General features: G+C 37.9%; 1 protein-coding gene across 1 annotated transcript; it reads right to left on the bottom strand.

The window, feature by feature from the left end:
* Positions 1-6: 6 nt before the first annotated feature.
* VPS35 (vacuolar protein sorting 35 homolog (S. cerevisiae)) lies at positions 7-26,999 on the bottom strand. Its single transcript, XM_010843913.1, has 17 exons — positions 26,915-26,999; positions 17,442-17,540; positions 16,067-16,163; positions 15,222-15,345; positions 14,581-14,763; positions 12,808-13,021; positions 11,743-11,826; positions 11,186-11,295; positions 10,202-10,298; positions 9,948-10,096; positions 8,019-8,226; positions 7,455-7,610; positions 5,250-5,372; positions 3,402-3,581; positions 2,470-2,709; positions 1,865-2,008; positions 7-330 (listed from the first exon to the last, which is right to left on the bottom strand). Exons 1-17 carry the CDS (start codon positions 26,915-26,917, stop codon positions 151-153), a joined length of 2,391 nt encoding a protein of 796 aa, XP_010842215.1. The 5' UTR covers positions 26,918-26,999; the 3' UTR covers positions 7-150.
* Between the last annotated feature and the right edge of the window lie 18 nt (positions 27,000-27,017).

Genomic DNA, 27,017 nt, shown 5'->3' with positions numbered 1-27,017 from the left:
TCCGGAGGTGCTGGGTAAAACACACCACAGGTAAGAAACGGGAAACCTACCTCAGCATTTCTGAAAGGCACAATCTATGGAAGGGAAGCCTAGTATAATAAAACCCTTACTGGATGTGCATGGAAAGGAAGATGGGAGCCTGACTCCTTTTTAAAGGATGAGACCCTCATAAATTGGCCCTTCAGATTCTGGTGATTCCCGCCTCAAACGCAAGTGCTCCAGTGTGTTATGAAAATGTTTGTTAATCTGCTCTGTTTCTTCACTGGATTCAAGATTTGGGAGGTCTTCTCGAATCTTTTGGATAAGCTGATTCAAAACCTGAATAGTGACCTATAAAAGAATACATACAATTTCACAGTCAAGTATGTAACATAAAAGATAATGTCATTTAATACGGACATCTTGAAGAGCTTTTGTTACTCTTAGAAGTTACCAGAATAATTATGAAAAAAAAAAAAAAAAAGAGATGTGAGAACATGATCCCTGGCTTCAGGAAAAACTATTGGCTATTCATCTAAAATATCAACAAACAAACAAAAAATACTTAATGGAAAAAAAGAACTTCATAAACCTGTAAAAGAACAAAAGCAACATTTTATTTAACCTATAAATATTGATCAATCCCTTATTTGGGAATTACTCTATACTTGTGATAAATACTATTCAGCATTTGTAAATTCTTTATTTTTTTAAACAGAGAGTGACTGGTTCCAAATCAGGAAAGGAGTAACTCAAGGCTGTATATTGTCACCCTGCTTATTTAACTTATATGCAGAGTACATCATGAGAAATGCTGGACTGGAAGAAGCACAAGCTGGAATCAAGATTGCCAGGAGAGATATCAATAACCTCAGATATGCAGATGACACCACCCTTATGGAAGAAAGTGAAGAGGAACTAAAGAGCCTCTTGATGAAAGTGAAAGAGGAGAGTGAAAAGTTGGCTTAAAGCCCAACATTCAGAAAACGAAGATCATGGCATCTGGTCCCATCACTTCATGGCAAATGCATGGGAAAACAGTGACAGACTTTATTTTGGGGGCTCCAAAATCACTGCAGATAGTGACTGCAGCCATGAAATTAAAAGACACTTGCTCCTTGGAAGAAAAGTTATGACCAACCTAGACAGCATATTAAAAAGCAGAGACATTACTTTGCCAACAAAGGTCTGTCTAGTCAAAGCTATGGTTTTTCCAGTAGTCATGTATGGATGTGATGGACTATAAAGAAAGCTGAGTGCCAAAGAATTGATGCTTTTGAACTGTGGTGATGAGAAGACTCTTGAGAGCCCCTTGGACTGCAAGGAGATCCAACCAGTCCACCCTAAAGGAAACTGGTCCTGAATATTCATTGGAAGGACTGATGCTGAAGCTGAAACTCCAATACTTTGGCCACCTCATGCGAAGAACTGACTCATTAGAAAAGACCCTGATGTTGGGAAAGATTGAAGGTGGGAGGAGAAGGGGACGATAGAGGATGAGATGGCTGGATGGCATCACCAACTCAATGGACATGGGTTCTGAGCAAACTCCAGGAGTTGGAGATGGACAGGGAAGCCTGGTGTGCTGCAGTCCATGGGATCGCAAAGAGTCAAACATGACTGAGTGACTGAACTATTTTTATAAAATATTCATAAGCAAAAGAGATAAGAATTTTCTTGCACATAGGGAGCTCTTTTCTTAGATGCCATCCATATAGACAGAGAACTTTAGAGAATGAAAGAGACCAACTAAGTGGACTCTCCAAACTCTGACCCTTGTAAACAAAAAAAGAAAGTATCAGAATGATAAACTTTTATATGCGTCAAACCTAAGAACAGGAAAAGAAAACATTATTTCACTAACAACAATTTACTATTCACTTACCGCATCATTTTCCTTTTCATAAAAATAGATATATCTGTTCAGGATTTCTATAAAAAGTTGCACTTGTAGAGAGGGGTCCATGCACTGATTTGCTATTTTCAGAGCTTTCTTTAGGCATTCCATTACCCTTTTGCCTCCATGCAGCTAGAAAAAAGGCAGTGACGAGTATTAAAGAATATTAAAGAGACCAATGAATTACAAATGTCCCATTTCACACAAAGAAATAAACACACTACTATGGCTCTTTCATATTTTAAAAGGACACAAATTTAAATCCTCTTCACTTTTTAAAGTACACAGCAATATTTTAAAACAAATATATTGTTTTATATATTTATATATTAAGTGTTTTATATTTATTTTGTGTATTTTTAAAAGGAAGTGGTACAAACTTGTTACATTGCAGAATCCTCAAAGTGGAGGCTTCACCACAGGATGTAACTCTCTATACATTACTGTTCATTTTATTTAACAAATCAGATTTCCTGTCAGGTGTCTAAGCACTCTACCTATTTCACCTCCAAGGCACACCACCACAGCAGTGTTCCCTATCAATGCTCCTCTCTCCTGTAACACTGCTGGGCAGGAACGACCTCTCATCTTACCTCCTCTCCGTTTTTGTCTGTGTTTCTGCCAGACCAGAAGAGATGTGCACAGGTGCTCACAGCTCGGCCCTGATCAGGCTTCTTCAGAAGTTTGGATGCAGCAAGAGCACACTGAGTCCTCAAGGGTTCATGGTTTTCTTCACTGAAGCACTTCATCCTCTCAAAAGTACCAATGATCAAGGTGATGGCAGCCAGTTGTGCTTTGGAATCACTGATTTCATCTTCGTACAGAGAAAACGCCTGGTGCACACAGAGCAGAAATGACCTTTAGAGACTATGTATTAGAGCATTTTCCAGTTATTTCCCATCAAAGCCTCATCCTGTGAGTAGTTCAGATTAGAATATACATGTGCCCTTGGAGAGCCATAAGACAAAGATGCTGACAAGTTGCAACAAAGAAACTTGCTTTAACTTTTAATCTAGAGATTCCAAACTGAATTATCAAAGGGATTTTTTTTTTCCTCATGAAAGTTTTACCATGACACACTTGAAAATCCTCAAGCTCATTGAAAGTATGAAAGGATTAGTTACTCAGTCGTGTCCAACTCTTTGTGGCCCCATAGACTGTAGCCCATCAGTCTCCTCCGTCCATGGGATTCTTCAGGCAAGAATACTGGAGTGGGTTGCCATTTCCTTCTCCAGGGATCAAACTCAGGTCTCCCACACTGCAGGCAGACTCTACCGTGTGAGCCACCAGGGAAGCAGTGTCCAGTAATTCTGATCAATTTTTCTGCTCCAAACCAGTCAATAAAACTACAGTATTAAGAAGCACAGTATAAGATGGTGGGAAAGGGGTGCTTAATTTTAAGAGTAAATCCGTGTGTACCACCACATTAACATAAAACATAACATAACATAACTTAACATCATTAACATAACAAGTGACTGAACAAAGCAAACAGATTCATCCCAGAAAGAGAGCAGATCATCACCTGGGACATAAATTCATATGCTACTGTTTCATGATTTTCAAAACCAATTTCTCCAGCAGCTAGAGCCCCCTGAAGAAAAAGTCTTAAGGGTAATTCTGCCAGCTCTGCTTTGATCAAAGCACTAATAGTCTGGTGAGCAAATGAAAAAATCTTCTGGCATTTCTTTTCCCATTTGTCATCCTAAAAAAAAGAAAAAATAGTTTAAATTACCTTAAATTCAAGATTAACTTGCTTAAGAATATTCATTTTAAATAAAACTTTTATGGAACAAATAGGAAAAGTGGTAAAAGCTGAGTTCACAGTTTTCCTACTATCTTCCGGTCCCTTGTGGAGTCCACAAGTAGATCAAGCAGGATGCCTTCTCAAAACCACCATCTGAGGTCACTGGCTTTGCAATTTTTATATATTTGGTATTTTTTTTTCCTATCAGAAAAAGCAACATATTCCCAAATTGGACAAAATTTGGAAAATACATAAAAGAATTTTTAAAAAATTCTTTAAAACCATTCCTAAATCTACCACCCAGCAATAATCACTAATTACATTCTGATGTTAATGTCTTCCTTTCTTTTTCCTATGTAAATATTATGTAACTGGGATCCTCTGGGTATGGTTTTGTTTTCTGCTTTAAAGTACTTACTGAGAAGAGTTAAATTGGGCTCAGTGTTGCATGTAATTTGTATTCAACTTCTTTTCTTTCACTTATTTTACCATGATTTTCCTCATGATATTAAAATTATTTAAAATCATTTGAATCACTAGAAAATATTCCATAAAAAGGATACAGCATAATTTACTTTCTCTTGGAAATAAATGTAATATAACAAATCGTCTATAAACACAAAGCATTATTGAGTCCGTAATTTTTTCCTTAGTATAAATTTTTAGAAGTGGAAATATTGGGTTTATTAAGGCTGTAGTTACATACTGCCAGAGTTTTCTAGAAAGACTGCAGTAATTCACATTCTCACCATTACTAGATGAGAATGAATTCACATCACACCATTGCCATTGCCGAACATTTTTCTTTTTTCTTTACCAGTCTGATTTTTAAATAAGTTCACTATTATAATTACCAGTGAGGTTAAATATTTTATCCATGTTTAACCATACAAATTTCATGTTAAAGCAATTGATTCTTTTCATCTTTAAGAGAGGGTAACTGTCACAGACTTTTACAAGGAATAAATGCAATAATCCAAGTTTATAGTCCTTGGCACAGTGTATGGCAGATAGTAATGTGCTAGTTGGTTTCTTTATCGTTACATTTACAAACATGTATCCATAAAATACTGGGAAAAAAGGAATTACATGACAGGCCGGTCTTATAAAAACTGGCCAAAGGCATGCTATGTCATGATTATACCTTGTTTCTCTATTAATTATTGTTTCTCCATTATGAGAATGTTTCTCCAATATTAGATCTTACTTGTTATGTACTGTAACCTCTGAACGAGACTACTGCCTCACTTTAGAACTTGTACTTTATAAAGACTCCAAGAAAATAAAATCATTCTTGAAAAAGTAAAGCATTCTCAGTCACTCTGTGAAAAACTTACCAATGTCTCTCTCACAAGTGATCTTTAGACACAGGAAAAGCTTCAGCATCATTTAAACTGTTCGAATCTTTCATTTCTAAGTGTTTTTTTAATGTGATTCCTTCAACTAGTATGTAATCAACATCACTATTAGTAATATTTAACACAGGACTAGTAATGAATTGAGTTATTGAAACTGGGATTTTACTACACCATTTTGTATTTGTACATGTTTGAAATTTTCTAGCATAATAAAGTAAAATACACACACAGAGGAAAAAATTAGTGACATACTTAAAAGTAAACCCACCACTTTAGAATTCTCTTTGTAGCGAAAAGCCAGCTGGTAAGCTGCAAATACCAAAGGTGGCAGTGTGAAGCGAATCCGTTGATTTCCACCAGCTCCAAAATGTTTTCGTGCTGTGTTTAAAATCTGACCAAAACAAAGAGACAAAACCCATTAATCTTTTCTGTAATTACAGAAACTATAATTAATTATTTATAAAATTAAATGAGAGCTCTAATCATGATGATTGCTACTGTTTTTTGAATACAGTTTTATGGTATACTCTTACATTTCTTTTCTTGCCAAGTCATCACCATCGCCCAAGAGACAGATGCTCGCCAGGCTCCTCTGCCCATGGAATCCTCCAGACAAGAATACTGGATGGATAGCCATTCCCTACTCCAGGGATCGAATCCGTGTTTCCTGCATTGTAGGCAGATTCTTTACTGTCTGAGCCACCAGGGAAGCCCATCTTACAAATGGGGGAAAGCTTGAGGTTCAGAGAGGTTGTATAACTTGCCCTAACTTACAGAGGTAGTCAGGGGCAGATACAGATTTAAATATATTTTCACACACACATGTAAAAAGCATGCTGTGTTGATAAAGAGCACAGGCTCTGAAGCTGGACACATTTAAATGTACATTCTAACACTATTTGTGTGACCCTGGGAAAATTACCATTTACCTTCTCTTAACTTTAATTTTCACTCTCAGGGTTGTTGGGAAGACCAAATAACAGATGTAAAGTGTTATCAGTACTAACACATTGCATGTACTCAAAATACTGGCTACTATTATAATATAAAAAATATGCATATTGCTGGTATATCATGCCTCTTACTTCAGGAAAATATTAAGACCATTTAAGTCAAGGAATGGCAACCCACTCCAGTACTCTTGCCTGGAGAATCCCATGGATGGAGGAGCCTGGTGGGCTACAGTCCATGGGGTCACAAAGAATCGGACACGACTGAGCGACTTGCCTTTAAGTCAAGGAAAATGGTAATAAACTTTAAAAGAGCCATTAGGAAACAAACATCTGGTTGTTTCAGAAAACCACAAGAATTCATGAAATACTTTTTACTACGTGGAGACACAGTGTGTGACACATTCAAGTTTGTAAATTTCTTTGATGATGGTAGATGGGTAGGAAGAGAATGCATTCCCCCTTGAGAAAGTCAAAGGTAACGATCCTCACCTTAAAGGTGTTTCTTTACATGGTATAACCAACTGGTCACAGGTGGAAAGCACACTTTCTACTTTGGTTTGTAACGAAAAATGAAAACCCACATAGGCCAGGTATGTACATGACACAGAAACATAAGGGAATCAGTTAAAACATTTGAACAATCAGGCCAGCCACTAGGTCAGATCACACGCAGTGCACAGACTGCTTGACACTAAGCCAAGTCGAAGACTACTGCACTACAGACAGGAATCAGCTTCTTTTTCACAATGGTTATGAAGGAGTACAAGAGTGTCAACTATGACAACATCAACACAAGAAGTCAGGGCTCATCCTCAAATTAAGGTGTTCTTCATTACAACAGACTCACAGTCCCATGTATCCAACAATGGTTAGACAACTTTGCCCAAACAATAATTAAGCCACTATCTGTGCCACCTTTCATAAATTATCCAGTATTAGTCACCAATATCCTACTCAGGCAACATATTTTTCATTCATTTCACAAAGGTTTATTAAGGACTAATGACAAAGGGAGAATCTCATCTGATTGTTTTTTGCCAGGAAAAGGGGGTTAAGAAAAAGACAATTTTAAAGTCTTCACACATTTTTAATGTGGCCAACAAACACAACCTCTATCTGCAAACCTTGGAAACACAAACACAACTGAATATAAAGGTTGTTGCTCATACTTTAAAAGTTTATTATGAAAAACAACTGAACAATTCTAAAAGCAACAGTTCAGAAAGAAAAGAAACATGGAATGATTATTGGATGGATACCCAACTAAAGGAAGATAGACTTTTCTACAATTTCTAAGAAGTCTTCAGAAGAAATTACAGCAACCAACTTGTTCTTCATAAGCTCCAGAAGTTTACAATTAATGCATTTAACCATAAAGTAAAAGTCCAGTTAATCTCTTACTCAGTTTCAATTCTTTTGAAACCTTTTAATACCACAAGCTGGATTAAACTATTTGAGACACATCTACATATGATTTCACAAGAAGCTGTTGAAGGGGTATAAGAAGAGTTAATTCATACCAAGTACTGTTGATCAGGGTCCTCAGATCGTAGAAGATGAATGAATCTGCCCACAAGGCTCTGCTCATCAGCAAAGTCTTCTGGGTCAGGTTCTTCTACAGGTTGATCTGGCTGATCCTGAATCAGTGTAGATACCAAATTCATTATGGAATCCACCTGTAGTATGGAAGACATGGAAACCGACTAGGGTGAAACAATCAGCATGTAACGCCACTGACAAAAGTGCTTTTAGTTGTATAAAGTTACAAAACCGTATCAACAACTTAATTCCTTTTTTCTTTAGGAAAGTGCATGCATGTTGGTACACATCTAGATAAAAGTCTAGAAAGAGACAGACCAAATGTTAATTAAGAGCAGTATTCTCTTCCTGTGGGATTATAGTTATTTTATATTTTCTTCTTTATACATCTTCCATCTTATTTATATAATGAATAAGCTACTTATAACTATTTTTTAGTAGTAAATGACCTTCCCCTCCCATCTCATGTGTCTGTCTCATTGTCTAAAACCATAACTACATTGTCTCTGTTTTCTAAATATATAGCATTATCAGTATTCTCTTACCTGGTCTTGAGAGACAATTTCTGTATTATAATCTAGAACATTACTAAGCACGTAACAACTCATGCTCTTTCTGGACTCATAGTCAAAATACTCAAAGAGTGGGTGGAAATGTTTTAATTTCAAGACTGTTAAAATATTGTTGTAAGTGTCAACAGGAATCTTCAAAAGTCTGGTGAGCTCCTTTGAAACTGCACTACTGGTAGCAATACTGCCAAAAGAAAAACAGCGGTCCTTTAGTGAGTAAATTAACCTCTGACATACACAAACAGCACTTGATTCATAAAAATTTGAAAATGTTCATTTACATATTAAAGGAGATGGGTGAAGTGAATCACACCATCCCAAAATACCCCAGTGACTTCCAAGAGAGGTCTATCAGATGTCCACCTAAACACACACATTTATTCATCTATTCAAGTCCTATAGATACAGTAGGTTATGCTGGTCTACAATTCACGAACAGGTTGTTCATGGAGTTATAAAGACTGTCCAGAATGTGGTATTTCTAAGGGAAGTATTTTAAGTGGTAGTTAGGTTTCTGCTGCTGCTGCTGCTGCTAAGTCGCTTCAGTTGTGTCCGACTCTGTGCGACCCCATAGACGGCAGCCCACCAGGCCCCACCGTCGCTGGGATTCTCCAGGGAAGAACACTGGCTGCCAAGTCGCTTCAGTTGTGTCTGACTCTGTGCGACCCCATGGACTGCAGCCTACCAGGCTTCTCCGTCCATGAGATTCTCCAGGCAAGAACACTGGAGTGGGTTGCCATTTCCTTCTCCAATGCATGAAAGTAGAAAGTGAAAGTGAAGTCACTCATCGTGTCTGACTCTTAGCGACCCCACGGACTGCAGCCGACCAGGCTCCTCCATCCATGGGATTTTCCGGGCAACAGTACTGGAGTGGGGTGCCATTGCCTTCTCTGAGTTAGGTTTCTAGGGCAGTCAATAAGTACTGTATATTCAGGACGAAAAATCCACACAAAACTAGCAAGTGAAGAACATAATACATAAGACATAAATTATTTCTTCTGCATCAGATGTTGGTGAATAAGGAAAAGCAGGATAAAATTAGGAACATTCCAGGGTGACTGAGGAATATCCAGGCATTTATAAGACCTTTAGAGGTTGGGACTTCGAATTCTTTATTCTGTCTAATTTTACTTTTAAACTCACTTAGTGGGGAAGATAAAGATACAAAATTTATTTAAGATCTGGAATGTTTTTTTGATTCACACGAAAGATGAGAGTGACAAAAAGAAAAAGAGGTAAAAGAAAAAATAAATCTTCCAGATGCAACTAAACCACTGGAAGAGAGATGGAAAACAAAAAGATTATGTGAGATGAAATGATAATATAGGGCAAGGAGGGGCCTAGCTTGACTCATGTTCAGAAGCAGTGGAGGATGGGACAGTAAAGGGACTACTGGAAAAAGATAATAAAATCACAACTGTGCAAGCGGCCCCTAGAGGATGCAACAGGTCTAGGACAGCATAGTTGAGGAAGATGCAAGTACACAAGAGAATATTCATACCACGCCTGAAATCAAAATCAAAGCTGAAAATAGAAAAAAATTTAAACCAATATAATTTTCACATCTTAAATACATACATGGATCCCTAATTTTTTCATAATTGACTCATCTGTTGGAAACTACTTATGGAAATACTAACTCACCATAAGTAGTTATACAAAGGGGTCTGAATGGAGACACGGGTCTCTAAAGATGCCTATGGTCTGTGAGTGCCACTACCTCATCACTGTACACAACCAAGCAACTGGCTGCCACTTTCTGCCCTGGTTAGTACTAAGCATGTCAATCTAACAGATGCTTAAAAAACAAGATGAACTCTAACATTTAAAAAAATAATTGCAAAAGGAAAACAAATCTGGGACAAAAAAGTTTTACAAAGGTTTTTATAAAAATGTTTGACTTACTGTTCAAGGTTGAGCTTATTAAATATCTCCACTGTTGTTTCTAGAACTTTATCAACATAGTCCACACGATCAGGATAACACTTCATAGCGAGATTAATGAGAGAGACTTGTAAAGATACAACATCCTCCGAAGGCATGTCTTGTCTAGACTGGAATGTTCAGAAAACCATGGAATTTGTTTTAAACAATTACTAAAAGACTATCAGCTGAGAATTTTGAAAGTGTTTAGAACTTAGGAAGAAAGTCATACAAACCTGTATTACTGTAGCCACCTGCTGTGAAAATATGTCAAAAAGTTTAATATCTGTTGGGATTCCAGGTCCATCTTCACGGTGAGCAAATAAAGCTAATCTAAAAAAGAAAATACTCTTTATTTGAAAACATACAGGGATTGGGGCAGTGGGATCATGGATGACATTTCACCCTTTCAGCTTTTCTCTCAATTCCTTTTTAATGGAGCAGTTTTACCGACGATGCCTTTTTCACCGCATTCTTACTTTATACCGTATGCACCAGATTTTTAACAGGTCAATTCTGTCCAATTCTTTGAAGTCTACTTAAGTAGTCATGGACAGAACTGTATTAACATGACAAAATGTATTCAACAGCTATGATTATAAAAAGGAATCTCTAAAATGTAAAAAGTACATAGATAATTTTACGACACTGCATTTTTACTACCGTAAAGTTTAAAACACAACTAATTCCAAAAGCAGTCAAGTTAACTTCTATTTACCACATCTTAAACTACTCAAAACAATGCTTGTTCCGTTATCATTACTGTTTATCCTGAGTATTTGAAAACTCTTCTTTAAAAAAATGCAGGAACAGAGTGATTACTTGAACATTCTTAATTATCTATATTTATGTCTACTTGATAAAGATTCCAGATCAAATTGTTTCCCTCTGAAAGATAACTTTCATCATTGTAAAACACAAGGTTTGCTCTTTGGTGATAAATGGATTTATAAAATTTAAATGTTGGGACTGTATAATGTCTTTAAACACCAATTAAATGCATAGATTAAAAATATTATCTCCATGCCTTCTGTTCAACTAAGAGCTAAACGTCTCTCATGAGTAAGCCAGACAAGTACTTAGTAGATACTCACATTTACAGAACTAATGTTAACTAAATCAAAATCATTAATAAAGATGTAAAAAAGAATTCACAAAAATGTTTTAAATTCACTATTCAAAAGTCAGAACATCTACCCTTCAATACGGGAAACTCTTACCTATCAATTAAAGCAATGATTATGTTTTTCACATTTACATTTTGGTGTAACTCAGCACAGGCCCGAAGAAAAGGATTCAAAGTTTGAAGGTGGAATTCATCAGGGAAAACCTGAAAATCAAATGATAATCAACTATTACTAAAATCAACTAGCAAAAATCAATTAGTAAAAGCATTTTCTACTATATTCTGGACTTAATATTTAAAGCTCATATTTATGGGGGGAAAAAAATTCATCTTAACATTATACAAGAACGTGCAAATACACCACTTTCAAGCCTCTCTAAACATAACCCCAGAAAGAAATATTCTGTTAACCAAAGTACATCTACAATTAAATTAAAACTAATGATACCTAGACAACTTGGAGGTTACTCTTTCCTATATTTTGGGAGGAAAAACCCATCAATACAAAGACCATGTTATTATATTAATAGGAGAAAAGGATTCATTCAGGAAAGCTTAATCTCTCTTCAATCAAGATTTTTCCCCCCAAAACAAAGAAAATTAATGAAATACAAAATGAGTTCTTCAAAAACCTGAAATGTTCTCATCTACCTGAATAATGCACTCCATGAGATATTCCTGAGCCAAAGCATCTCTGCAATTCACCACTTGCTCCAATATGCCGGTCAAAACAATCTGAAAGAAAAAAAAGATTTTAAGAATTAAAGAATTATTTTCAAAATCTTAAATCACTTCTCCAGTAACATATTTGTACTACTAACTTAAAAATCATATTTTAGGTTTTCCTGATCCATACTTAATTTCTAAACTGTAAAATTTTACAAAAGAATGTTTAAAAAAAACATTCTGGGTTTCTATTTTGTAAAAGTCAAAGTCCATTTCATTGGTATTTTTTCTTTTATGATTTGTACTTTCTGTGTCCTAAGAAAGCTTACCTAATCCAAGGTTATAAAGACTTCCTTTGTGTTTTCTTCTAAAAATTCCAGTTGCAAATTTCACACTTATGACTTTGATAAATTTTTTTGAGTTCCTCTGCATAGTATGAGAATGGGTCGCAATTCAGAGGCTTGGTTTGCATACAGATGTCCAATTATTCCAGAATCACTTGCTGAAAAGGTTGCCTTTGCACCCTTATCAACAATAATTGACTATATACACGTGAGTCTACTCTGGATCATCTCTTCTAGGGGTCAGCAAATCTAGTTTAATGACCATTTTCGTATATTGTTTTCCACATTATCTTCGGCTGCTTTTGCACTACACTGGCAGAATTTAACAGCTGCAAACTATATGGCTTGTAAAACCAAAAAATAAGTACTATTTGGTCCTTTAAAGAAAAAGTTTGCTAATTCCTGATTTATTCTCCACTGATGTATTTATTTATCCCTTTCACCAATATCACATTACTTTATTGTAGCTTTAGAGTAAATCTATAGTAAAATAAATCTCAATGTAAAGAAAACTGGTATCTTGATAATGATAATACTGAGTCTTCCAATCCACAAACACAGACTCAAATATATCTTTTGGTTTATTTAAATCTTCTTTGATCAACAACTGTCAATGCAATATTATTTTTTAAATATTTTAATTAAAAAAATCAGACTTTATATATCTCATGACATAAGAAAAGACGAGAAGTAAAAAGATATAAACCTGTTTGTAACGTTCCACATTTACACCTTCCAACTGACTAAGGCGCACCAAATTTGTTCCCACTAAAATTCTCAGTTCTTGTCTTTCTCGTTCTCTTTTTTCTCTATCTCGGCTATGTCCCTGATGCTGCATTCGAACCCAGAGCTTGTTCATTTCTGCAAAGTTGAGTAGGACAAAATCCATGGAATCACTGATATCACCAGTTGTTTCTTCACTGCAAAGAAACAGTTGGAAAAATCTTTATACACAGTATTTAAATATAGGAACAATTTCCTACTATTCCTCTTCTTTGTGCATTTCCTTTTTACCTCTTTAATACACCAAACGCTTCATGAAAGACATCTTCAACTACACTGTCTTAATGCTCAATTTCAAGAGGAAGAGAGAAAAGAATATCAGGGAGGGGATGCAGTTCAAGTTTAGAGGGACAAAATGCTCCCCCACTCCTTTTGGGGCTTCCCAGGTGACACTAGTGATAAAGAACCCAAAATCTAAGAGATGTGGGTTCAATCCCTGGGTTGGGAGGATCCCCTGGAGGAGGGCATGGCAACCCATTCCAGTATTTTTGCCTGGAGAATCCCACGGACAGAGGATCCTGGCAGGCTACAGTCCATGGGGTCATGAAAAGTCTGATACAACTGAAGCAACTTAACCACTCCTTTTCCTGGGCCAACTAAACTTGTTCTTAGAATTGTATTCCATTAATTCAAAAAGCCTTAAAAAATGGACACTTGTGTCACTGTTAACTCATTTTATTATTGAGTATTTTATGTTTGCAATTGAACTGTAAACTTTGTAAGTTCTGTAAGGTAAAAGACCAAGTATTTCTTGCTTATTTTTACATTTCCTAAGATGGGGAAATTAGTAGTTTTCAAAACTTTTTGCTGATTACTAATACTCAAAAACTGAATCATATCATAACACAGCAAATAACCTCACCGTCTTCTCTACACTGTTAAATTTTTATCTTTTCTACACCATTTAAATTTTTGTCATATGCATGGTTAAAGTTTTATTATAGCTTTTCATTTAAAAAGGAAATGATGTAGATATACTAAAAACAACTAAAATATACACATAAGAAATAAATGAATATAGAAACTTTTTAAAAAGGGAAATAAGTTCCTCAATCAAGGGAATTTGTCATGTGACTAGTTCACCCAACTGGATACAGACCATCTGCCATCTTTGTGGGATAAAAGCACAACGGACTCGGATGCTAGAATACTGGTTGCATAAGACACAGCTCTCTCTGAATGGCTTCCCCGCCCCAACCCCACCCATTTTGGAGTTAATATATAATTTGTGTGCACAGATAATTAAAATCACTTATACTCTGGGGCAACTAGAAGTTGCTAAATTATAAAAACTGATTAGACATTCAAGAAACAATATGAAAACTGGCTAGCTCATAAAAAAAGTTAAACATACTTCGTTATTTTATCACAAATACAATTTTCAAAATGTAGCTCATTTAAAAAGTCTTATTTTCAAAGAGTATCTGATGGAATGGAAAAATGCTCTCAGTTATGCTAAATTAAAAAAGCAGGTTTTAATAATCTACACATAATTTTTATAAGAGTACATTTTATATCACATCACATATACTGTATCTCAAAGGAAATCTATAAGCAAAATGCTACCAGTGGCTGACTCTGGGTAGGAGAATTACTGATATTTATTTTCTTCTATATACTTTTCTATACTTTTTATATGTTTTACAACAACAACAATAAAAATACTACACCTAAATCAAGAAAGAAAACCACTTACTCTGTTGGCTCCCCTTCATCAGGTAAGATGTTTCTGGTACACTGAAGTAGATAATTTCGAAGAAACAGACCTCTCAAGGGATGTTGCACACCACGGCACATTTCTACCAAATCTTTCAAAATATCTTTCCTGGACTGAGGAAACGACTTGACGTATACAACTCCAACTGTGATCAACAGGTAACTAGAGGAATGAGGCAACATTTGATTAGAAATAAAATACTCAAGAATTTGACTATATTCAAACACAATATATACAAACATGAAATAAACAAGACAGGAAGCAGGTTTTCTCCTACACAATAAAGAAAATATCATCTAATTTAAAATGTAACTGTTTACGGACACCCTTCCATTTATTTATAATATCACCTTTAAACACATTAGGACTCACAACTGTCACGATATTAACTTTTCTAGTAGTCAGGAAATTAGAATATGTCCATTTTTTTTCTATTTTCAAAGTTCTTCAATAATCTATAATAAATAGTTATTTATACTTCACAGCCTTAAAAAATCACTATCAAAATGTTAACCTCAATTTGTTAAGAAATTAAATAACCTTAAACCCACTGATTTTAAAGGATGTAACACAAAGTGGGAAATGCAGACATAAAAGCCCACAGAATCTTAATAACTTACAGCCTTGGGATAATGTTTCCGGCATACTGTACAAGTTCATAGAGATCTGCCACTTTTCTTCCTTTAGCAAATTCATCTGTCAGGTAAACTTCCAAGTAGTGCAGTTCATCAGAAATAGCCATATCTTTTAGTTATCATTAAGGATTTAAAGCTAAGTCAACCTAAGAATGTTGACTCTACAACTTGTTGGACTCATTAAATTGGGCAAATTTCTTTTCTTGGTATTGCAGTTTTTTCTTTATTTATTGGGGGCAGGGGGCATGCCCCACAGCTTGTGGGATCTTAACTCCTCAACCAGGGACTGAAACTGGACCATGGCAGTGAAAGCCCAGAATTCTAACCACTCAACCACCAGGGAACTCCTATATTGGGCAAATTTCCTAAATGTTAGTCATGTAAGAAAGCATGTTTACATTAAGACAAGACAGAACTTCTTCTGGGCTTTCCTGACTTTAAGGGTTTTTAAAGATGTCTGGTAAAGCAAAACAATAAAAATAAGATTGCCTGTGAGACTACTTAAGGGTTTTGAAATGGCAAATCATTGATGTCCTTTACATGTCAGAGTCCAGCTTGACAAAATCTTAGCATTAAAAAACCATTTGCTTAATACTTTCAATATCCTTCATGAGTAGTCTGAAAACTGAAATATAACAACAAGCCACATAAAGAAGTGTAAGCACAAAAAAGGTGTTTCTGATACTCTTCTCAGCACATTTGCAGGGAGAAGTACTACTTGATTAAGACAATGAGAAATAATACAACTTCCAAAAAACCTAGGGAACAAGCAAATAAGCCTTATCAAGAAAATAGTATGATCAAAATGTTCTTCAACATTCAAAAGATACAAAGTTCATAGTAGCTCTTTGGTGATAACATAGAAGTCCGCAGTTCACCAAGCATATTAGAAGCATGTTTCAGAGCATCCATAAGCTTGTTTTTGTCCTACAGAAAAACCAAGAGCGTTGGTGAGAATGCTTAAATAAACATTTAACTTGGCTATACAAATTTTAATCAAGGATCTATTCACAGTTTTAAAAGTATACAGCACCTAAATTATTTTAATCACATAAAAATCAAGTTTTAATTTCACCTTGCCTTCACTTTACTGAAAAGAGTAAGATAACGTAATTCCTCACCAGGCTGCAAAGCTTAGCAAATCTCATTTATCTAGGACCACAAGCTTCCTGACAATAACTCAAATCTTTACAGTCTTGGCAACTATTAAACTATAGCTCCATTAATTTATCTTTTACCTGTAAGCAAGAAAATTGGCATACTGATTCTTTTGAAAGAAAGTTACTATTCTGACAATGGCTTGGTCATAGGTTAAACACTCTTCAGAGATGTCTGGAATGACTACTCTTTAAGTATGCTTTTCTCCTCACAATGTCCATATGCCCCACTTAAGACATAAACATAGACAATTCCTTTAGATACAGAAACACTGTTCATACACAGAAAGAGACAGGAGCAAGCAATAGCAAGCTCCATGCCACCCATTTTCTCCACTCCAAGAGTTTTGTTTTTACAAACTGGTTTGCAAGAAAAATAATACAATAGATACAACTGGTTAAAAGAGCATATTATTACTAAGCTTTAGAAACTCTAAGACACTTTACAAAGGCAAGATATTATCATCATCATCAATACAGAAACTTATAATTTAAGTACCAGCCTATTTGGTTCCATTTATTAAATTTTATTCCAGAGAATCTATAGTTTCTACACAGATAATCTACTCTTTCAGAATATGAATAGTTTTTAAGGTAGTTCTTGCAAAAAAATGTATCTGTTCAGGACAGAAATAAAAGCCTTCAAGATAGAGGGGAAAGGCTGAACAATTCAAATTGAAAGCATATTAAACCAATATTTATTAAGCAACTATTATATGTCAAGTACTCCTCAGGTTTGGAGGATGAGGCCAGTAGTTCAGGTCAGATATGGAGATAATACAGTGATGCGTAAATAGAAGGCAGGGTCTCCCATCCTCATGGAGCTTACATTCTGGTAGGGAAGACAGACAATTTCAAACCACAAGTATAAAGGTAAATAAATATTTCAACAGGGCTATCTACCGAAACTGCTCCACATAGCGCCTGAGGGAGCTGAGGCGGAATATTAGATTTACCAGAGCAGTAGTGCCACAGGCTTTAGAAAACACAGCCTAACATTCCCAGGAACACGCAGACTACAACTGTGCCTCTCACACTGTCATCTTACCAGGCATCTCTTCATCTGGAATGACTGGACCTTCACAGCCTGTATGGCTTCATCCAAGAGTTTTTCCTGCTCATCCTGCGGTGACTGCTGTGTTGTAGGCTAAAAAAAATTTTTTTAAATCTCCCATTAATGTGTCATTAGAACTCTCGTCAAGCAAATCTGTTATTTTTATAGGTCCAGCCATAGTTTACATTTACAAAGCTTTCACATAAGGTTCATTCCAGTTCTACATCTCAGACTCATTTCTCAATTTTTGACAACTGAACAGAGAGCCGTGCCGTTACTGAAGTTAATAGCATAAGACTGCTGAAGGAGAAAACTAATAGATACAGAGAATGTCTTCTCAGAAACTGACTCAACATTCCTGTAGCAGATTGTCTTCAAAGAAATAGAAGGTGGTGGTTTATGGCTGCCTATGCTCTGCTGCTGCTGCTAAGTTGCTTCAGCTGTGTCCAACTCTGTGTGACCCCATAGACGGCAGCCCACCAGGCTCCGCCGTCCCTGGGATTCTCCAGGCAAGAACACTGGAGTGGGTTGCCATTTCCTTCAATGCATGAAAGTGAAAAGTGAAAGTGAAGTCACTTAGTGGAGTCCGACTCCTAGCGACTCCATGGGCTGCAGCCTACCAGGCTCCTCCGTCCATGGGATTTTCCAGGCAAGAGTACTGGAGTGGGGTGCCATTGCCTTCTCCTAATACACTCTAAATCCACCTAGAACATAACCAATCTGTGGTGGTGAAGTAGTCTAACCCAAATCTCTAAAAGCTACCTTTCATCTGCATCTTAGTCTATTCTTAGGAAGACCAAGGAACTAGTTTACGAGAACACATATCCTCTTGGGCAATATATAATGAGGGACTAAACAGCTTGGAAATGAAATAGCTAAAACTGTTGACAGTGACTTGTAGTAGAACACCATAGAGAGTACACTCCCTCAAGGATCTACCGTATCATTTCAAATACAGCTACAGTTATAATGGACAAAATATATCCGTACAGTCTTCTTTTTGCCATCAGAAAAATCTGCTTGCAAAATGAATTAGATCTACCTGTGAACAGAATTAACCACTCCATCCTTATGTTGAATAAACACTGTGTTTACACCTCTGCTACGGCAGGCATCACATTATAACTATAAATGATGGCTATTTTCACATCCTTGGAACCCAACACATTGCCAGACACATAATGGATGCTTCATAAATGTTCACTGTCTGAATGAGTAAGCTGGTTTTAGATTATGTTTTTAATAAAAAGCAACTGAAGAATCAACAGATGAATGGATAAACAAATTATGCTATATACATATAAGGAATATTACTCAATCATAAGGACTGAAGTATTGACAGATGCTACATGAACTACAAAAAGGTTATTTAAGTAAATGAAATCAGACATGGAAGACCACACATTGTGGGACTCCACTGATATGAAATTAAGGCATAGCTCAGAGATAACTGCACGTTCAGTTCCAGACCACAGCACAAAAGCAATATTGCAATAAACTGAGTCACAGAAATTCTTCAGTTTCATATGTTTACACTGTACTGTAGTCTATTAATTAAGTCTGCAACAGCATTATGTCTAAGTAAATAATATATATACCTTAATTTAAAAATAATTTATTGCTAAAAACTGCTAACCATCATCTGAGCCTTCAGCAAATTTTTGCTGGTGCAGGGTCTCACTTTGATGTTGATGGCTGCTGAGTAATTAGGATGGTGGTTGCTGAAGGTCATGGAGGCTGTGGTAATTTCTTAAAATAAGACAATAATAAAGTCTGCCTCATGGACTGGCTCTCTCTTTCACGAACGATGTCTCTGTAGCATGTGATCGTCTGATACCATTTTACCCATGGTTCAGTTCAGTTCAGTCGCTCAGTCGTGTACAACTCTTTTCGACCCCATGAATCGCAGCACGCCAGGCCTCCCTGTCCATCACCAACTCCCGGAGTTCACCCAAACCCACGTGCATTGAGTTGGTGATGCCATCCAGCCATCTCATCCTCTGTTGTCCCCTTCTCCTCCTGCCCCCAATACCTCCCAGCATCAGACTCTTTTCCAATGAGTCAACTCTTCGCATGAGGTGGCCAAAGTACTGGAGTTTCAGCTTTAGCATCAGTCCTTCCAAAGAGAACTTCCCAAATTGGAGTCAGTTCTCTCAAACCCTGTGTGCTCAGTAGCTCAGTCATGTCCAACTCGTTGGACTGTAGCCTGTCGGGCTCCTCTGTCCATGGGATTCTCCAGGCAAGAATACTGGACTGGGTTGCCATTTCCTCCTCCAGGGCGTCTTCCCGACCCAGGGATCAAACTTGCTTCTCTTGCATCTCCTACACTGGCAGGTGGATTCTTTACCACTGTGCCACCTGGGAAGCCCCTCAAACTGCCCTGCTGTATTCACTAAGTTTACGTAATATTCTGAATCCTGCACTGCCATTTTCAACAGTCTTCACAACATCTTCACTGGGGTGGAGTTCATTTCAAGAAACCACTTTCTTTACTCATTCATACAAAGCAACTCTTCATCTGTTAAATTTAGACCAGGAGATTTGGCAATTTAGTCACATCTTTAGGCTCCACATCTGATTCTAGTTCTCTTGTTATTTCCACCACATTTCAAAGTGGTGGAAGACCACTTTGAAGACTTCATCCACTGAAGTCTTCAACCAAACAAGGTCATTCCATGAGGACTGGAATCCACTTCTTCCAAACTCCTGTGTATGTTGATTTTTTTGACCTCTTCCTTTGAATCACAAACGTTCTTAATAGCTTCTAGAATAGTGAATCCTTTCCAGAAGGTTTTCAATTTGCCCAGATCCATCAAAGGAATTATTATCTGCGGCAGCTACAGCCTTCTGAAATCTTTTTATTTGGCTACACTGGGTTTTAGTTGCGGCCTGTGGGATCTTCAATCTCTGCTGCAGCATGCGGGATCTTTAGCTGTGGCAATGTGAACTCTTAGTTGTGGCATGTGAGATTTAAGTGAGATTTAGTTCCCTGACCAGGGATGGACCTGGGCCCCCTCATTGGGACGCCAAGTCTTAGCCACTGGACCACCAGAGAAATCCCTGAGATGTATTTCTTAAATAACAAGACTTGAAATTCAAAATAACTCCTTGATCTGTGGGCTACAGAATGGATGTTGTGTTAGCTAGCAGGAAAACAATATTCATCTCACTGTATGTCTCCATCAGAACTCTTGGGTGTTAGGTACGTAATCAATGATTATTAATATTTCGAAAGCAATCCTTTCTTTTCTGAGCAACAGGTCTCAACAGTGAGCTTAAAACATTCAGTGAACGATGTTGGAAACAGATATGCTGTCATCCGGGCTTTGTTTTTCCATTTATGGGCACAGGCCCTACTTCATAAGGACCCTAGGATTTCAGGAAGAGTAAATGAATACTGGCTTCAACTTAAAGTCATCAGCTGCACTAGCCCCTAACAAGTCAGCCTGTTCCTGAAGCCAGACATTGACTTCTCTCCAGCTGTGAAAGTCCTAGATGGTATTGTCTTCCAATAGAAGGCTGTTTTGTCTACAAGGAAAGTCCTTGTTTAGTGTAGCCACCGTTATTAATTACCTTATCCAGATCTGCTAGGTAACTTGTTACAGCATCTACATCAGCATTTGCAGCTTCACCTTGCATTCTTATGGTATGAAGATGGCTTCTTTACATATACCTTATGAACCAACTTCTGCTAACTTCAAACTTTTCTTATGCAGCTTTCTTACCTCTCTCAGCCTTCACGGAACTGGAGAGGGCCTTGCTCTGCATTAGGCTTTGGCTAAAGGAAATGTGATGGCTGGTTTGATCATCTATCCAGACCGCTACAACTTTCTCCATATCAACCATAAGGCAGTTTCACCTTCCTCTCATTCATGTGTTCACTGGAGTAGCATTTTTAATTTTCTTCAGTAACTTTTCCTTTACATTTACAACCTGGCTAACTGTTTGGTACAAGAGGCTAAGCTTTGGACATGTCTTCCTCACTGAGCTTAATCATTCCTAGCTTTTGATTTCACTTGAACTCTTTCAACTCTTCCTTTCATTTGAACACTTAAGAGACTATTGTAAGGCAATTAATTGGCTTAATTTCAATACTGTTGAATCTCAGGGAATTGGGAGGCTCAAGAAAAGGGAGAGTAATGGAGAAGAGCTGGTCAGGGGGCAGTGAGAATATACACGCTTATCAATTAAGTTTGCAGACTTATGTAAGTACAGTTTGTGTCACCTCAAAACAATCACAACTGATCACCATAACAAACATGATAATGAAAAAGTATGAAATACTGTGAGAATTACCAAAATGTGACACAAAAACACAAAGTGAGCAAATGCTGTTAGAAAAATGGCACCAAAAAGACTTGCTAGATGCAGGATTGCCACAAATTTTCAATTTGGAAAAAAAAAATGCAGTAAAGCAAAGCACAATAAAATGAGGTATATTTGCATCCAGAATAGGAAAATCATCCATAGAAACAGAAAGCAGACTGGTGGTTACCAGGAGGGACAGTGGATGAGTAACTGCTTAAAGAGTACAGGGTTTCCGTTTTGGGTGGTAAAAATGTTTTGAAACTGAGTTTCCCTAGGGCATACTTCTTCATAAGCATAAATAAATATCAAAGAAAAAGTTCAGTATCTTTTATACTGAACACTAACTCACACAACAAAACTAATAGTGTAAAATGCTGACAAGGAGCATGTGCATTTAAGGATTCTGACTTAATGAAATTCACTATTCATCATGGGCTAGTTCTCTGAGACCAAGCAACGGTTTGGGTTTTTTGGCTCCTTATCTCTGGATGCAATAGATTTAACAATTATTAGAATCAATGGATTTCACTAGGTTCAGAAGGCCAGCTTTGAGATAAGCAGAAATTTTTATTGTGATAAAACATACACATTAGAAACGTGTATGTTAGAAAATTTTTATTGTGGTAAAACATACACAATGTAAAATTTCCGTTTTAACCATTTTTAAGAGTGCAGTTCAGCAGCATTAAGTACATTCACACTGTTGTACAGCCACTGCCACCATCCATTTCCAGAACTTTTTCACCTTTCCAAAGGGAAACTCTGTGAGCAATAAACAGTAACTTCCCACCCCACTCCCGCCCTAGGCAACTACCACTTTCTTTGTCTAAGAGCCTGACTTCTCTAGGACCTCATATAAGGGGAATTTTACAACATCCATTCTTTTGTGTCTGGTTTATTGCACTTGGCATAACATCTTCAAGGTTCATCCATGTTGTAGCATATGTCAAAATGTCCTTTTTAAAAACTTTAATTCATTTATTTATGGCTGCACTTGGTCTTCATTGCTTTCAGTGGGCTTTCTCTAGTTGTGGCAAACGGGGGCTACTCTCTGCTTGTGGTGCTTCTCTCTCACTGTGGATACGGGTTCTAGGGCTCTCAGCTTAGCTGCCCAGTGGCATGTGGAAGATGTGGCAATCTTCCCAGACCAGGGATCGAACCTGTGTCCCCTGAATTGGCAGGCAAATTCTTAACCACATTCTTAACCACTAGATCACCAGGGAGATCCAAAATTTCCTTCTTTTTGAGGTTAAATAATATTCCATTGTGTGTATATACCATTGTTTATCCATTCATCCGCTGATGGATATCTGAGTATAGTACTACCTTTTGGTAGAAAGTGAAGAGGAACTAAAAAGCCTCTTGATGAAAGTGAAAGTGGAGAGTGAAAAAGTTGGCTTAAAGCTCAACATTCAGAAAACGAAGATCATGGCATCCGGTCCCACCACTTCATGGGAAATAGATGGGGAAACAGTGGAAACAGTGTCAGACTTTATTTTTCTGGGCTCCCAAATCACTGCAGATGGTGATTGCAGCCATGAAATTAAAAGACGCTTACTCCTTGGAAGGAAAGTTATGTCCAACCTAGATAGCATATTCAAAAGCAGAGACATTACTTTGCCAACAAAGGTCCATCTAGTCAAGGCTATGGTTTTTCCAGTGGTCATGTGTGGATGTGAGAGTTGGACTGTGAAGAAGGCTGAGTGCCGAAGAATTGATGGTTTTAAACTGTGGTGTTGGAGAAGACTCTTGAGAGTCCCTTGGACTGCAAGGAGATCCAACTAGTCCATTCTGAAGGAGATCAGCCATGGGATTTCTTTGGAAGGAATGATGCTAAAGCTGAAACTCCAGTACTTTGGCCACCTCATGCGAAGAGTTGACTCATTGGAAAAGACCCTGATGCTGGGAGGGATTGTGGGCAGGAGGAGAAGGGGACGACAGAGGATGAGATGGCTGGATGGCATCACTGACTCGATGGACATGAGTCTGAGTGAACTCCGGGAATTGGTGATGGACAGGGAGGCCTGGCGTGCTGCGATTCACAGGGTCGCAAAGAGTTGGACACGACTGAGCGACTGAACTGAACTGAACTACCTTTTGGCTACTGTGTATAATTATATGGCAAATAAAAGTGTGGTTATAAAAAGGCTGGGTTCATGCTCAGTCTCTAAATCATGTCCAATTCTTTGCAATCCCATGGACTGTAGTCCCCCTGGCTCCTCTGTCCATGGGATTCTCCAGGCAAGAATACTGGAGTGGGTTGCTATTTCCTTCTCCAGGGGATCTTCCCAACTCAGGGAGCGAACCCAAACACGGGTTCTGCATTGTGTCTCCTGCATTGGCAGGTGGATTCTTTATCCTGAGCCATCTGGGAAGGCCTATAAACAGATTTCAAACGATTCAAAAATATTTGTATAGAACTGACTAGATTCAGTAATCTGTAAGCCAATTAGTAAATTTTTTCTATTTTGTACCAACTGGGTTTAAAATTAATAGAAAAGTATATATACAAAATGTAGAAAATAAAGAGATAAAGCTATAATAAATAATTGTACTTTTACATATTACTTGTAAGACAATGCAGCTGGCTATTCTAAAGGAACACTTAGAAACCCTTCCTGCCAAGTATGGGACTGAACAAGTCAGTTTAACATGAACACGATTTCACTATACACAAATTAGGTAACCAATGACCCCTCACTCATAAAAGTAATTTACAAATGACTCTGTACATAGCAGTTATATATATCAGAGAAAAATGGAAACACTAGAGTCAAGATCAAATTAACATTTGTGATTAGGCCCCTTTTACCCCACACATTCAAGCCAAATAGCCCTCACAAGTCTACAGTTAAAAGGTGCAGAGAAAACAAAGGTCACTATGAACATATCACTTATAAAACTAGTTCCAATTCAAACAATGTGCTTTCATTTCCTCTTGCAGCAAACAAGGATAATAGAAATACTTGTATCATTGTTATGAGTAATAAAGTGAAATGACACCGATAAAGCTTGAAAATTGCTTAGCAGTTAGTAATAAGCAATCCACCTAAGTGTTCCCATCATTATTATATTCCCCATAGATACCAGCAATTATCTACAACCATCCTAGAGACTTGTTGATCTCTCCACTCACATAGATGTTTTCAAGATAGATGTAATCAAACAATGCAATGTTAATCAACTATAAAATGAAAATAACACATCTCACAAAGATACAGAATTTCATTATGTTAATGAAACACTATTTTTAAGATGACGGAAAGACACAAAATAGCAACTGAAGTAGGGAGAACTAAGCACAATGAAGGGATGGGAACATCCAAACATGTATTTTAACACCAGCATCTCCAATTTCATTTACCAATAAATTTCCCCAGGAATCCTATGATGGCACACACCATGACCGTTTACTTCCCCCAGCTTTATCTACTAGCAATACACATTCTTCTCCACCTAGAAAATTCCTACTCACTGTCCTCAGAATCTCAGTTCACATGTTACTTCCTGTAATCTTTCCCATACTCCCCAGAACCTTCTCTCCTTTCATGGCCCCACAGCACTGAACTGACGGACTGTCCTCAGTACTCAAACTGTACTACATTAAGTTCCGTAAACATGTCTTCTGCTAGACTCTTAAGTTCTTTGAAAGCATGGGCTACGTTTTCAGTGTCCAGCACAGTGCATGACATAAGACACACAAGATGCATGATAAATTGAACTGAATCCTAGATTTTAGAATTGGGAAGGGCCAAAAAAAAGAACATTTATTTTCAGACGCAAAAAGGAGACTCAAAGAAGAATGAGTGACTTGCCCAAGTCACAGAGACGGTGGTTGTGACAAGACTACTACTGCAGTTTTCTTTCCCAGTCAAATTCGTGAGGACAGTACAGGGTGTCTCCCTCACTGTTCCAAACTGGTTCCTCACGCACAGAACGGGGATATATAAGAGATCCTCAAGTAGCTGCTTTTCTATTACAAACACTATAAATGGCAATCCATAAATGTTGAGAAACAGACAAACGCTAGTATAATTTTTGCACCATTCTTATATCAATTCCTAAATAAGAATTCAGAGAAATAAGCAGAATCACCTCGTACAGCATCATATCATATGAAAGCAATATATGTCAAACAGTTTGCTTTTTGGCATTAGTGCATTTAAACCGAAGCCTGTTTCCAGGCTTACAGGTTTTGACAAGCCTGTCTACACAAACTGAATAGTGAGATAACTAAAACTGATACTGTACACCAACATGCAAAAACATTATTTATACAGTACAGGCTATGTCAAACGCTAATAAAATGCAAGTGACAACTTGCGTTTGGGGAAACGAGACACAAGGATTCACATTTTGAGGAAGTTCAAGTTCACCAGCCAACAGCTACACCACGATTTGCTGCCAGCATGGAGAGGCGCTAAGGAGAATGCCTACTTCCAGTAAGTAAGAGACCTGGATTTTATCAATGGGGAAGTCAGTAAAAGAGCCAGGGCGCCCAAAGAACAAATGTTAAAGGAAACAAGCAGTCTCTTTTTTGTCTCTCAGAATTAATGGATATCAGATAGTATGAGTCCTTCCAGGAAATTCACCTAAGCCAGTCCCTAGAATTCTCTGACACACACTGCAATCTAAGAGGCCTATGAGGCTAAAAAAGGCCCGGGCACTATTAAGGACCCTCCAGAAGGTATTTCTTGCAGAAGAAAGGGACACGAAAGCACTACCAGGCACAAAGGTGGAACCGTCAGCAAGGGAGCAGCCTTTGGGCGGGTCCCAACGCCACCTCTGAGCCTCAGGCCCTCCGTACGCCCCCGTTCCAGCCAGACGCCCAGACCCAGCACTAGAGATCCCCTCAAGGCGGGGCAGAGGCCAACTCCACTCAGAGGGCTCGCAGGCCCTTACTGACTCTCAGAGCTACGGAGCGAATACACCCCCTCAAAGAGCAACGGCCATGGCCAGGCGCCGCCGCGCCCCCGATCCCGGATCGGCCCGCTTGCGGCCTTCCCCGGCCTGTCCCCCAACCCGTAGGCCAAGCATGGCTGGTATTAGCCCCGACCCAGCTGCTGGGCCCCGACTCCGCCTGCACGGTTCCAAACGGTGGGAGCAAGCAGTGGCTGGGAAAAGGGTCAGCCCGGGGCCCGCCGCCCCTCAGCACTCACCATGGCGACTCCCCTAAGCCTGCAGCGAGAAGCACCCACCCCGCGCGGAGCCTCCCGCGGTCAGGTGACTCTGCGGCCCCTCCAAGCCCCGCCCCTCTAGCTC

Source organism: Bison bison, unplaced genomic scaffold (assembly GCF_000754665.1).
Source record: "Bison bison bison isolate TAMUID 2011002044 unplaced genomic scaffold, Bison_UMD1.0 scf7180017864192, whole genome shotgun sequence".
NCBI classification, from domain to species: Eukaryota; Metazoa; Chordata; class Mammalia; order Artiodactyla; family Bovidae; genus Bison; species Bison bison.
Note: the sequence above shows the minus strand (reverse complement) of the source record. Positions and strands in the feature narration are given on the sequence as shown.